Source organism: Heterodontus francisci, chromosome 38 (genome assembly GCF_036365525.1).
Source record: "Heterodontus francisci isolate sHetFra1 chromosome 38, sHetFra1.hap1, whole genome shotgun sequence".
NCBI lineage: Eukaryota > Metazoa > Chordata > Chondrichthyes > Heterodontiformes > Heterodontidae > Heterodontus > Heterodontus francisci.
In genome coordinates, this window is record NC_090408.1 from 9,914,351 (window position 1) to 9,929,591 (window position 15,241).

At 42.4% G+C, this 15,241-nt stretch overlaps 1 protein-coding gene across 5 annotated transcripts in view; it reads left to right on the forward strand.

Annotated features, from left to right (window-relative positions):
• Positions 1–15,241, forward strand: part of arnt2 (aryl-hydrocarbon receptor nuclear translocator 2) — a 503,920-nt gene that overhangs the window by 96,397 nt on the left and 392,282 nt on the right. For all 5 annotated transcript variants that reach the window (XM_068017713.1, XM_068017714.1, XM_068017715.1 and 2 more), the window contains exon 4: positions 1,793–2,006. In XM_068017713.1, coding sequence (XP_067873814.1) covers positions 1,793–2,006 — 214 coding nt within the window. The remainder of the gene's footprint in view (positions 1–1,792; positions 2,007–15,241) is intronic.

Here is a 15,241-nt window from a genome sequence, read left to right on the forward strand (position 1 = left end):
CCCTTGAAGTCATTGATTGTCTCCGCTTCCGCTATATAAAAGAAGCTCCTTAGAGCACTAAAAAAAATTCCTACAGTGTAGATAATCTATCTTTTTCGGGACAATAGAGTGTAAATTTTTCAACCAACAGGGCATATTAAGGTTTTAAAATGTGCCATCTTCATGAAGAGAAGTTAGTGAAACTGAGAGGACTTGGGCAAACATTGGTAAGAAGTGAGGCTTCCAGACTCCAAGTGGAACTGATGCAGCTTACCAGCACAGAGCACTAGTGGGCTTCCTGCTGCATTTGCAGGGAGGACCACCCTGCCTGTTGGGACATTAGCTTGTGGTGTTACCTGGACCTGAGTGGGAAGTGTCTTGGCCTCTAGTGATCGCTACATGTTTCCAGATTTTATTAATAATCAGCTTGGCTTATTAATCAATTGTGCCGTGCATTACTGAAGACCTTTCCGGCGTACCAAGTTGGAGTTGCTTTGATTCAAATGTTCCATTGCCAAGCCTGCCACCTTGGAGCTGATTTGACTCGAAGAACCTACATTTGCACCATTAGATGCAGGAGCTGTGGCAAAGGTGCGCATGACCGCGAGCCGACTGAAACTGAAAATATTGTCATATTTGTAACTGGTAGTTCACTCTGCACCTCCAAAAAAGGGGGAAAATCCGGAGGAACTTAGCTTTAAGGACAGATATATTTGAAGAGGCAGTATTTATTCAGATTTGTTGTGCCTGGAAATTTGTTCCTGCAAAAGGTGCATGAGATTTTCTCACCTTACTCAGATTAAAGCATTTATATACGATGACTAATTTATAAGATTTTTGAAAGGGTATACAATTTTTCAGTTCATCACATTTTTAAATTGTGATTAGGAAAAACGGATCTTTAGCAAGTTGACTTTCCAAATGGTTCAAGCAGGGTTCCGTTGAATCAATTCCTGATGTCCCCCCATCACTCTCACCAACTTCACACCGCAAGAGTTGCTTCTGTATTGCAGGTTTGTTTTAAAGGAGCAGTCAACAGGTGACCTGTCAGGTTTTTGCTGAGCATAAGCTGTGTGCGAAGAGCACATCATTCATAGACTAAAGAGTGCCACACAACTGGCAACAAGTATAAAATGGAATGGAGAACTTGAACTGCAGCTAAGGATATGTAGGATATGCTGAAACATGACTTCTGCATAAGAACATAAGAAATGGGAGCAGGTGGCCATACAGACACTTGAACCTGCTCTGCCATTCAATAAGATCACGGCTAATCTACATCAATTTCACTTTCCCGCCCTATCTCTGTATCCCCTTAGTGCCCAAGAATGTACGAATCTGAGTGTTGAATATACTCAGTGAGCATCCACAAATCCACAACCCTCTGGCATAGAGAATTCCAAAGATTCACAACCCTCTTGAGTGAAGACATTTCTCCCCATCTCAATCCTAAATGGCCTATTTCTTATGCTGGGATTATGAACGCTGGTTCTACACTCTCCAACCAGGGGAAACAGCCTCTTGGCATCTCCCCTGTCAAGCCTTTCAAGAATTTTATACATTTCAATGAGATAACTTCTCATTCTTCTAACTCCAGAGAATATAGGCCCATTCTACTCGATCTTTCCTCATACGACAACTGTCTCATCCCAGGAATCAATTTAGTGATTCTGTTAATCTGCATGAGTTTAGTTGAGAATCAGTTATTAACAGTTTTATGGTGGGTCATAACCGAAATGTTTGAATCAGCTTGGTGCAGTGGCATGTTTCATCTTTCTGCATTTTAACCTACATATTTTCCCTCTCTTTCAAGGAGTTAAAGCATCTGATTTTGGAGGCAGCGGATGGATTCCTTTTTGTAGCTGCAGCTGAGACTGGACGAATCATCTATGTTTCAGACTCTGTTACACCTGTTTTAAACCATCCACAGTCTGAATGGTTTGGAAGCACCTTGTATGATCAGGTTCATCCAGATGATGTGGAGAAACTGAGAGAGCAGCTGTCTACATCAGAAAGTTCTATGACTGGTAAGCATTTTGTCTGGTAATGAAAGACTGGCATGCCAGAGAATGTAATGATCTTTTGAAAATTAATAGATAAATATTAGAACTGCAGTGCCTTTGAGCAAGTATCATACCAGCCCTATGTTTTGCCAAAAATGCCGTGTGGCTATAAATAGATAACACTTAAATGTTTAAAAATTAATGAAATATAAAAGCAAATCTAATAAATGGAATGACTGAGAATGGTTGACATTAGAGCTTTGTCGACACTTTAATTCTCAATTCATTGGTTCACAAAGGTCTTTCACAAGGAAGAGAGTGACCTTCATTCTGGGTGAATCATAGAACTATAGAAAGATTTACAGCACAGAAGGAGGTCATTTGGCCAATTGTGGCCGTGCTGGCCGACAAAGACTTATCCAGCCTAATCCCACCTTCCAGCTCTTAATCCATAGTCCTGTATGTTACAGTACCTCAAATGCTCATCCAAGTGTTTTTAAATGCGATGAGGGTTTCTGTTTCTACCTCCTTTTCAGATAGTGAATTCCAGGCCAGTCTGGGTGAAAAATTGCTTCTGAACCCCCCTCTAATCCTTCTACTAATTACTTTAAATCTATGCCCCCTGGTTATTGCCTCTCTGCTAAGGGAAATAGAGGTCATTCCTATCTACTCTATCTATGTTACTCATAATTTTATACACCTCAATTTCATCTCCCCTCGGCCTCTGTTCCAAAGAAAACAACCCCAGCCTATCCAGTCTTTCTGCATATAGCTAAAATTCTTAATTCCTGGCAATAGCCTCAAAAATCTCTTTTGTACCCTCTCTAATGAGATCACATTCTTCCTAAAATGCAGTGAGCAGAACTGTATGCGTTACTCTAGCTGTGTCTAAATAATGTTTTACACAGCTCAAGCAAAACCTTTCTGCTCTAATAGAGGAAAGTGTCCCGTATGCCTTCTAGACCACCTTATCTAGCTGTCCTCCTACATTCTGGGATCTGTAGACATAAACTTCAAGGTCCCTCTGTTCCTCTACATTTATCAGAATCCTACCATTTATTGTGTATTCTCTGCCCTGTTTGTCCTCCCAAATGTATTACCTTTCCGGGTTGAATTCAACGTGCCACTATTCTGCCCATCTGACCAGTCGATTGATAGCTTCCTGCAGTCCATGGCTTTCTGCCTCACTATCAACCACATTGCTAGTTTTCATATCTGCAGAATTCTTAATCATGCCCCCAACATGTAAGCCTAAATCATTGATATATACCACAAACAGGCAATGCTGGACCAGGTTCCGGAGAATGAGCTGGGTCAAGAGGTTCAACTGTCAAGGGAACAGTTAGGGGGCTGTGATCATAGTATCATAAGGTTTAGATTAGATATTGAAAAGGACAAGGAGCAATCCAGAGTAAAAATTGTTATTTGGGGGAGAGCCATCTTCAGTGGGGTGAGAATGGGTCTGGCCTAGGTAAATTGGAATCAAAGATTGGCAGGCAAAACTTCAGAAGAACAATTGACTCCCTTTAAAGAGGTGATAGTTTGGGTAAGTCAAGTTACATTCCCATGAGGGGGAAACATAGGGCAAACAAATCCAGAGCTCTCTGGATGACGAAAGAGGTGGAAAGTAATGTGAAGCTGAAAAAGAGTGCGAAGGACAGATGTCAGGTTGATAGTGCAATTGAGGGCCAGGCTGAATTTTTAAAAAATTATTCATTCATGGGATGTGGGCGTCGCTGGCCAGGCCAGCATTTATTGCCCTTGAGAAGGTGGTGGTGAGCTGCCTTCTTGAACCGCTGCAGTCCATGTGGGGTAGGTACACCCACAGTGTTGTTAGGAAGGGAGTTCCAGGATTTTAACCCAGCGACAGTAAAGGAATGGTGATATAGTTCCAAGTCAGGATGGTGTGTGAATTGGAGGGGAACTTGCAGGTGGTGCTGTTCCCATGCATTTGCTGCCCTTGTCCTTCTAGTTGGTAGAGGTTGCGGGTTTGGAAGGTGCTGTCGAAGGAGCCTTGGTGCATTGCTGCAGTGCATCTTGTAGATGGTACACACTGCTGCCACTGTGCGTCGGTGGTGGAGGGAGTGAATGTTTGTAGATGGGGTGCCAATCAAGCAGGTTGCTTTGTCCTGGATGGTGTCGAGCTTCTTGAGTGTTGTTGGAGCTGCACCCATCCAGGCAAGTGGAGAGTATTCCAAAACACTCCTGACTTGTGCCTTGTAGATGGTGGACAGGCTTTGGGGAGTTAGGAGATGAGTTACTCACCTCAGGATTCCTAGCCTCTGACCTGCTTTTGTAGCCACGGTATTTATATGGCTACTTCAGTTCAGTTTCTGGTCAATGGTAGCCCCTAGGATGTTGATAGTGGGGGATTCAGCGATGGTAATGCCATTGAATGTCAAGGGGAGATGGTTAGATTCTCTCTTGTTGGAGATGGTCATTGCCTGGCACTTGTGTGGCGCTGATGTTACTTGCCACTTATGAGCCCAAACCTGGATATTGTCCAGGTCTTGCTGCATTTCTACACGGACTGCTTCAGTATCTGAGGAGTAATGAATGGTGCTGAACATTGTGCAATCATCAGCGAACATCCCCACTTCTGACCTTATGATTGAAGGAAGGTCATTGATGAAGCAGCTGAAGATGGTTGGGCCTAGGACACTACCCTGAGGAACTCCTGCAGTGATGTCCTGGAGCTCAGATGATTTACCTCCAACAACCACAACCATCTTCCTTTGCGCTAGGTATGACTCCAGCCAGCGGAGGGTTTTCCCCCTGATTCCCATTGACCTCAGTTTTGTTAGGGCTCCTTGATATCATACTCGGTCAAATGCTGCCTTGATGTCAAGGGCAGTCACTCTCACCTCACCTCTTGAGTTCAGCTTCTTTGTCCATGTTTGAACCAAGGCTGTAATGAGGTGAGGAGCTGAGTGGCCCTGGCGGAACCCAAATTGAGCATCACTGAGCAGGTTATTGCTAAGCAAGTGCCGCTTGATGGCACTGTTGATGAAACCTTCCATCACTTTACTGATGATTGAGAGTAGGCTGATGGGGCGGTAGTTGGTCGGGTTGGACTTGTCCTGCTTTTTGTGTACAGGGCATACCTGGGCAATTTTCCACATTGCAGGGTAGATGCCAGTGTTGTAGTTGTACTGAAACAGCTTGGCAAGGGGTGCGGCAAGTTCTGGAGCACAGGTCTTCAGTACTATTGCCGGAATATTGTCAGGGCCCATAGCTTTTGCAGTATCCAGTGCCTTCAGTTGTTTCTTGATATCACGCGGAGTGAATCGAATTGGCTGAAGTCTGGCATCTGTGATGCTGGGGACTTCAGGAGGAGGCTGAGATGGATCATCAACTCGGCACTTCTGGCTGAAGATTGTTGCAAATGCTTCAGCCTTATCTTTCGCACTGATGTGCTGGGCTCCCCCATCATTGAGGATGGGGCTTTTGTGGAGCCACCTCCTCCAGTTAGTTGTTTAATTGTCCACCACCATTCACGGCTGGATGTGGCAGGACTGCAGAGCTTAGATCTGATCCGTTGGTTATGGGATAGTTTAGCTCTGTCTATCGCATGCTGCTTACGCAGTTTGGCATGCAAGTAGTCCTGGGTTGTAGCTTCACCAGGTTGACACCTCATTTTGAGGTATGCCTGGTTCTGCTCCTGGCATTCCCTCCTGCACTGTTCATTGAACCAGGGTTGGTCTCCTGGCTTGATGGTAATGGTAGAGTGGTGGATATGCCGGACCATGCGGTTACAGATTGTGGTTGAGTACAATTCTGCTGCTGCTGATGGCCCACAGCACCTCATGGATGCCCAGTTTTGCATTGCTAGATCTGTTCGAAATCTATCCCATTTAGTATGGTGATAGTGCCACACAACACGATGGACAGTATCCTCAATGTGAAGGCAGGACTTCGTCTCCACAAGGACTGTGCGGTGGTCACTCCTACCAATACTGTCATGGACAGATGCATCTGCGGCAGGCAGATTGGTGAGGACGAGGTCAAGTATGTTCTTCCCAGGGCAACTCCCTCCCTACTGTATACCAGTGTGCCACCACCTCTGCTGGGTCTGTCCTGCCAGTGGGACAGGACATACCCGGGGATGGTGATGGCAGTGGCTGGGACATTGTCTGTAAGGTATGATTCCGTGAGCTTGACTATGTCAGGCTGTTGCTTGACTAGCCTGTGGGACAGCTCTCCCAACTTTGGCACAAGCCTCCAGATGTTAGTAAGGAGGACTTTGCAGGGTCGACAGGACTGAATATAGTAGGTTCAGACGGGAAGTGAAAAAACAAATAAGAGAAACAAAGAGAGACAATGAAAAGAGACTGGCAGCTAACATAGAAGGGAATCCAAAATACTTCTGAAGGCATATAAATAGAAAAAGGTTGGTAAAAGGAGGAGTGGGGCCGATTAAGGACCTCAAAGGGGATTTACGAATGGAGGCTGGGCACATGGCTGAGGTACTAAATGAGTACTTTTCATCCATCTTCACCAAGGAAGGGGATGCTGCCCAAGTCATGGTGAAAGAGGAGGTAGTTGAGACACTGGACAGGCTAAAATTGATGAAGAAATGGTATTAAGTAGGCTGGCTGTACCTGAAGTTGACAAATCGCCAGGACCAGATCAGATCCGAGATATGGAGGGAATTAAGGGTGGAAATTGCGGTGGCACTGGCCGTAATCTTCCAATCCTCCTTTGGTATCGGGGTGGTGCCAGAGGACTGGAGAATTGCAAATATTACACCCTTGTTTAAAGAAGAGTGCAAGGATCAGTCCAGCAACTACAGGCTAGTCAGTTTAACCTTGGTTGTGGGAAATCTTTTAGAAACGCTAAGTCGGGACAACGTTAACAGTCACTCAGACAAATGTGGCTTAATTCAGGAAATCCAGCACGGATTTGTTAAGAGCAAATTGTGGTTAACTAACTTGCTTGTTTTTTGATGTGGTAACAGAGGGTTGATGAGTGTAATGTCATTGATGTGGTGTATATGGACTTCCAAAAGGCATTTGATAAAGTGTCACATAGCAGGCTTATCAGCAAAGTTAGAGCCCTTGGAACAAAAGGGACAGTAACAGCATGAATGCAAAATTAGTTGAGTGACAGGAAACAGAGAGTAGTGGTGAACGGTTGTTTTTCGGGCTGGAGGAAGGTATATAGTGGGGTTTCCCAGAGTTGGTGTTAGTACCCCTGCTTTTCTTCAATTATATTTATGACCTAGACTTGGACATACAGGACACAATTTCAAACTTTGCGGATGATGCAAAGTTTGGAAGTATTGTGAATTGTGAGAAAGGTAGTGATAAACTTCAAGAGAACATAGACAGGCTGGTGGAATGGCCAGACAAGTGGTGGATGTAAATTAATGTAGATAAGTGTGAAGGGATTCACTTTGGTAGGAAGAAAGAGAAGAGGCAATATAAAATAAAGAGTACAATTCTGAAATGGGTGCAGGAGCAGCAGGGCCTGGGGGTATATATGCACAAATCATTGAAAGTGGATGAGCAAGTTGAGAAGGAGGTTAATAAAGCAAATGGGATCCTGGACTTTATAAATCGGGATATAGAGTATAAGAACAAGGAGGTTACGATAAATCTGTATAAAACGCTGGTTCGGGCCTCAACTTGAGCATTGTGTCCAGTTCTGGGCGCCACAATTTAGGAAGGAAATGAAGGCATTAGGGTGCAGAAAAGATTTGTGTGTATGGTTCCAGGGATGAGGAACTTCAGTTATGTGGTTATATATCAAGAAAAGCAGGGGTACTAACACTGACCCCAGGGAATCCCCAGTCCTCCAGTTCGAAAAACAACCATTCACCACTACTCTCTGTTTCCGATTGGAGAAGCTGGGGTTGTTCTCCTTGGAGAAGAGAAAATTAAGAAGTGATACAGGTGCTCAAAATCATGAGGGGTCTGGACAGAGCAGATAGGGCCATTGGTAGAAGGATCGTGAATCAGAGGACACAGATTTAAGGTGATTGGCAAAAGAAGCAACGGCGACATGAGGAAAAATTTCTTTACAGAGTGAGTGGTTACAATCTGGAATGCACTGCCTGAGAGTGTGATGGAGGCAGATTCAATCAGGGGTTTCAAAAGGGAATTGGATAATTATCAGAAGAGAATTAATTTGCAAGGCTACAGGGAAAAGGTGGGGCAGTGGGACTAGCTGAGTTGCTCTTGCAGAGAGTCGGCAAGGACACAAATGGCCTCCTTCTGTGCTTTAACCATTCTATGATTCTATAACAGCAAAGAACCCAGTACTGCCTGTGGAGCTCCGCTGGAAATAGCTTTCCAGTCACAAAAACACCAGTCAACCATAACCCTTTGCTTCCTCCCACTGAAACAACTTTGGATGCCACTTTTCCTTGGATCTCATACTCTCTTACTTTTCTGACCAGTCTGCCATGTGGGACCTTGTCAAAAACCTTGCTAAAATTCATGTCGATTACACCAAATGCACTACCTCTCAAAAAAATTCAATCAAGTTAGTCAGACACAACCTCCCCTTAACAAATCCATGCTGACTATCCTTGATTAATCCGTGCCCCTCGGAATGATGATTTATACTTACACTCAGAATTTTTTCCAATAATTTTCACACCATCTAGGTTAGGCTGACTGGCCTGTAATTACTCAGGTTATCCATTCCTCCCTTTTTAAACAATGGTACAACATTAGCAGTCCTCCAGCACCATGCTTGTCGCCAGAGAGAATTGGAAAACAACAGTCAGAAGATCATAGAATGGTTACAGAACAGAAGGAGGCTGTTCAACCCGTAGTGTCCATGCCAGCTCTCTGCAAGAACAACTCAGCTAGTCCCACTCCTCCGCCCTTTCCCTGTAGCCCTGCAAATATGCTCTCTTCAGGTGCTGAACCAATTCCCTTTTGAAAGTCACGATTGATCTGCCTCCATCATACTGTCAGTCAGAGCATTCCATATCCTAACCAGTCGCTATGTAAAGACGTTTTTCCTCATGTTGCTGTTGATTCTTTTGCAATCACCTTAAATCATCTGGCCTTGACCCTTCTGCCAATGGGAATAGTTTCTCTCTATCTACTCTGTCCAGACAGCTCATGATTTTGAACACATCTGTCAAATCCAGCTTCTCCAATTTATCCATGTGACGCAAGGCTCTCATTCCTCAAGCCATTCTTGTAAATCTTTTCTGTACCCTCTCTAAAGCCTTCACATCTTTCCTAAAGTGCCTTGCCCATAATTGGATGCAATAATCCAGTTGAGGCCGAACCAGTGTTTTATAAAGATTCATCATAACTTCCTTGCTTTTGTACTCTATGCCTCTATTTATAACGCCCAGGATCCCGTATGCCTTTCTAACCACTTTCTCAACCTGCCCGCCACCTTCAGTGATTTGTCCATGTTTACCCCCATGGTATATTAAGGAGGTAATAGGACATTTGGAAAATCATAATACAATTAGGCAGAGCCAACGTGGTTTTGTGAAAGGGAAATAGTGTTTGACTAATTTATTAGAGTTCTTTGAGGATGTAACAAGCAATGTGGATAAAGGAAACCTGTAGATGTGGTGTACTTGGATTTCCAAAAGGCCTTCGATAAGGTGCCACATCAGAGTTCATGGTTTTGGGGGTAACATATTAGCATGGTTAGAGGATTGTTTAGCTAACAGGAAGCAGTGAGCAGTGATATGGGTCATTTTCAGGTTGGCAGGATGTGAATAGTGGAGTGCCACAGGGATCAGTGCTGGGGCCTCAACTATTTACAGTCTATATCAACGACTAGGATGAAGGGACCAAATGTATGGTAGCTAAATTTGCAGATGACACAAAGATAGGTAGGTAAGTAAGCTGTCAAGAGGATATAAAGAGTCTACCAAGGGATTTAGATAGGTTAAGTGAGTGGACAAAAGTTTGGCAGATGGAGTATAATGTGGGAAAATGTGAACTTGTCCACTTTGGCAGGAAGAATAGAAAAGCAATATATTATTTGAATGGCGGGAGACTGGAGAGGGATTTGGGTGTCTTGGTACATGAATCAGAAAAAGTTAGTATACATGTACAGCAAGTGATTAGGAATGCTGGCGTTCATTGCAAGTGGAATCGAGTATAAAAGTAGGGAAGTGTTGCTGCAGCTGTACAGGGCCTTAGTTAGACTGCATCTGGAGTACTGTGTACAGTTTTGGTCTTGCTTAAGAAAGGATATCAGGAGCAGTTCAGAGAAGGTTCAGTCATCTGATTCCTGGGTGAAGGGGTTATCTTATGAGGAAAGGTTGAGCAGGTTGGGCCTATGCCCATTTAGAAGAATGAGAGGTGATCTTATTGAAACATATAAGATCCTGAGGGGACTTGACAGGGCGGATGCTGAGAGGATGTTTCCTCTTTTCGGGAGGTCTAGAACTAGAGAAGACAGTTTAAAAATTAGGGGTCTCCGATTAATGACGGTGATGAGGAGAAATTTTTTCTCAGAGGGTCGATAGTCTGTGGAATACTCTTCCCCAGGGAGCAGTGGAAGCTGGCTCATTGAATATATTCAAGGCTGAATTAGATAGATTTTTTGATCGACAAGGGAATCAAAGGTTATGGGAGGGCAGACTGAAAACTGGAGTTGAGGCCCCAATTTTATCAGCTATGATCTTATCGAATAACGGAGCATGCTCGAGGGATTAAATGGCCTATTCCTGTTCCTAATTCTTGTGTTCAGTGTGGTGAGTTTGGGTCAGGTGTACTATCTTTTACGTATTGAAGGTAATAGTGTAAAACTGGTGTCCGACCCGTTCCTGACTAGCAGGTTAGGATAAAATCGGGGCTACAGTTTTTTCTCCATGTATTCTAATGTCACCTGCACATTTCACTATTGCTGCAAGGCTGCAGATTTTAAATAGGCTATTTGTGACTGTTAGTACATGTTATTATTTGTGCTGCTTAAACTGATACCATCTTAGCTGAGGGTTTTAATCTAACCGTTCAGACTTTACCGAACCCTTAGGATTATCTCTAATAAAAACAAGTTCAGGTCTGTGAGGCTTCCCTTATAAATATAGAGTCTTCAATTGCAGAATCATCTTCAAGGGAACAGTGGCTTTATGAAGGAAAGATGTCCGAAGTTAAAGAGAGAAGATTACATTTATGTAATGCTATTCATGACCTTAGGACATCCCAAAGCGCTTTACAGCCAGTGAAGTCTTTTTGAACTATAGTCACTATTTTAATGTAGGCAAGTTGCCCATAATATTGCTTAATTGGTAGGGGAGAGGGATAAACCCAGCAACTACAGGCCAATCGGCCTAACATTGGTGGTGGGGTAGCTTTTAAAGACAGTCATCTGGGACGAAAGTAATTGATATTTGGAAAAGTGTGGACTAATAAATGAAAATCACCACGATTTGCTGAGGGAAAATCGTGTTTGACTAACTTGATCGAGTTCTTTGACAAAATAATGGAGAGGGTTGATGAGGGTCATGTGTTTAATATTGTGCTCAGTACTTTCAAAAGGCATTTGAAATAGTACCACATAATCGACTTGTAACAAAGTTGAAACCCATGGGATTAAAGGGACAGTGGCAGCATGGAAACAAAATTGGCTAAGGGGCAGAAAGTAGAGAGGAGTGGTGAATGTTTGTTTTTCAGACCGGAGGGCAGTGTAAATTGGTGTTCCCCAGGGGTCGGTATTAAGATCACTACACTTTTTGATGAATGACCTGGAATTGTGTATACTGGTGTCAGGCAAACCCCCCACCTGCCAAGACTGAGACACACATGATTTCGCCATATGAACATTAAAACTTAAAATTGCAAGACCCTGACTGGAAGGACATTTGTATAGTACTAGCAGTGTTGGAACAAAAGGGATCCAGCCGTTGTTTCCCTAGTATACAAGAAGTGGTCAGACCAGTTTTAGTCACATGACTAGCTGGCTGTTGAGATTTGAACTTCCAAAGGGATTCAAACTGAGAGCCCCTGGATCCTGGTTTGATAAGACCGCTCTCCTGTCTGCCCTCATCTCGCTTTCATCAGCTTTGAAAACCATTGAAGACACATAAATTCAAAGAGAGAAAAAGTCTCCTATGTGAACAAGGAACACAGGGCCCCAACGAAATGCAAGATCATATCTTCAATCAAGGACTACAGCGAGCTTGAGAAACAGTAACAAGATATTGCCTCAAACTGTTCTCCTTAGCTTTGCTTCTGCTCTTTTAAGTCCCTATTTGCATGTGTGTATAGTGTGTGCATGCTAACGTGGGTGTGTCGTATATCCAAAGGCATTAACCGTATTAGAGTTAAAGTGTAAAGTTTAATAAGTTTCATCTTTTCTTCTTTAAACCAAAGAAAGCCTGTTTGTGCTCATTTCTTTGCCTTTGGAAAGCCGTGAACAAGAATTCACAAAGGGGGAACTCAAAACACAGTGTATTTACAATAGGACCAGGTAAAGACAGCAAAAGACCCCTAAGACACATTTCTCACCTGGTCGTAACACTGGACATAATTTCAAAGTTTGCATATGATATCGTAAACAATGAGGAGGATAGTAACAGACTTCAAGAGGGCGTAGACAGATGTGAAATGGGCATACACAGGGCAGTTAAAGTTAATGCAGAGAAGTGAGAAGTGATAATTTTGGTAGGAAGAATGAGAGTCAAAATGAACTGAATGGTACAATTTTAAAGGAACAGAGAGACATGGGGGTGCATGTCCTCAAATCTTTGAAGGTAGCAGGGCATGCTGAGAAGTTTGCTAAAAAAAAAAGTATACAGGATCCTTGGCTTTATTAATAGAGGCATGGAGTACAAAAGCAAGGAAGCTATGCTAATCCTTTATAAAACGCTGGTCGACTTTAGCTGGAGCATTGTGTTCAATTCTGGGCATCAACTTTAGGAAGGCTACTGAGGCCTTGGAGAGGGTACAGAAGAGATTTGCTAGAATGGTACCAGGAATGCGGGACTTCAGTTACATGGATAGATTGGAGAAGCTGGGATTGTTCCCTTAGAGCAGAAAAGGTTAAGAAGAGATTTGATGGAAATGTTCAAAATCATAAATAGTTTTGATAGAGTAAAAAAGGAGAAACTATTTCCAGTGGCAGAAGAATCGGTAACCAGAGGACATAAATTTAAGGTGTTTGGCAAAAGAATCAGAGACACCTAGAGGAAACTTTTTACACAGCGGGTTGTTGTGATCAGGAATGCATTGCCTGAAAGGCAGATTGACCAATAACATTCAAAAGAGAATTGGATTAATACTTGAAGGAAAATATTTACAGGGCCATGGGGAAAGAGCAGTGGAGTGGGACTAATTGGATAGTTCTTTCAAAGATCCTGCCTAGGCATGATGGACCAAATGACCTCTTTTGTGCTGTATCATTCTGTGACTATGACCTTTTATATCCATCTAGCTTTCAGGCAGCATAGATTAAATAATTTACTTATACTTCCACATGTCTTTTGTTTCTTTTTTGGGGGTTTGGTTGAAGGAGGAATGAAGGCCAGTGAACCAAGAGAACTCCCTGCTCTTCGAATCGTGTCATGGGATCTTCTAAGTCCACTTGAACAGGCAGATGGGGCCCCAATTTAATGCCTTAGTGCAGCAGTCTTTTAGTATACAGCAATAAAATGTGAATGTAAATTATGTACTCAAGTCCAATGAGATTTGGAACATACAGCCTTTTAACACTATTATGTCACATTTTGGTGTCAAAAAAGCAGTAGAAAGGAAACAATGAAAGAATATTGGATCAATTCCTCTATCTATATCTATTGAGCTACAGGGACAGTTTCTTATTTCTTATTTTCTTATTTGGAAAAAAAATTAAGTGGTGCAGCATTTGGCACACGAAAGAGAGAGACCGTGAACTTAAGATCACTAATTATTGCCTAGTTGAACTATTGAGCCTCACCCAGGGGATCTGAATAGCTGGCAGTGGAGGTGATGAGAGCCATTGTAGGACCACCTTTGTTAGGAACTATCATGAAGCCGGCCTTGAGATAAGTAGTTGTAGTGTGTCCTGGGAACAATAAAGGAGGCTTACACAGAAGCAAAAGGCTGCAGATGCTGGAAATCTGAAATTTTAAAAAAATGCTGGAAAAGCTCAGAATGCCAGGCAACATCTATGAAGAGAGAAACAGAGTTAATATTTCAGGTTGATGACATTTCATCATCGGGGGCTTACACCTTCATCAAAAAGGCATAATTTCAGTGCTTAAAGTTAAGAGGAGAATTATTGAGTTGGAATTTGAAAGAATTGTTGTCAAACCAGGTGAGTGTGAATCTTGTTTCGAAGCTCAGGAAACCATGAATGTGACATTACTTCCACTTTAACCCTTCTTATAGGCACTTGAAATAAAATAACATGGAGCAGTGTTCAAGGTCTTTGTAAGGAAATGGACACTTTGTTGTTTTTTTCTTGGGGGTGAGGTACATTGGAGGAGAGTGTGATGATGTAGTCCCAGTTCTGGAACATAGTGGAAGACAAATAAGAAAAATACTTGTTAGAGTGAGCAGGATGAACTCATCAATTGTTTAGTTATTCCTATGATATTGTTCCAAAAAAATCTCTCCCAGTTCCATAAAAGATATTTACATGACCGCAGAGTTAATTTATGATGATACCAGCAGGTGGCACTGGCCTGTCACATATTTATCTTGTATTCATTCTCAGCACTAGTAAGGTTATTTATCACCATCCCTATGATGATTTAAATATAATTTTTATAAAATAAGTTTTCATAGCACCAGTTTTGACAGGATTCATCATTACATAAATAGCTTTTTTACAGAAGAGGTTTTGTGTTGGATAATCAGTGGAGCAGGCAATAATTTCTGTTTGAAACTGTAGAAATTTTTTCAGAGTGTTTGTAGTTGCAGAAATAAATGTGTAGGCACTTCCAAATATAGGTTGAAGTAATTGATGCTTTGTAGATACAATAGTCGATCTTCTGTGAACAAAGTAAAATAACATACCTTTAAAGCTTTTCCTGATAAAGTGGTAATTAATATGTTCAAATTTAACAGTGTGAGATAACTTTGTGTGTGACCATTAGTTTTGTAAAGGGGTTCTGTAATATAGGACTCAAATAGCATGCAAGATCAACTGGATCTAGATTGTTTGTTTGTTTCATTGATAAAAGGTGAGCATGAAATTATTAATTATGAATTGACCAGAGATGAATGATGCTTTGCAATTGCAGCAAGTGATTATTAACTTGTTCTATCCCATTGGTTTAGAAATTGGAATTCCCATGATTTCAACAGTGTCAGCCATGGCTTAGTCGATAACACTTGCCTCGGAGC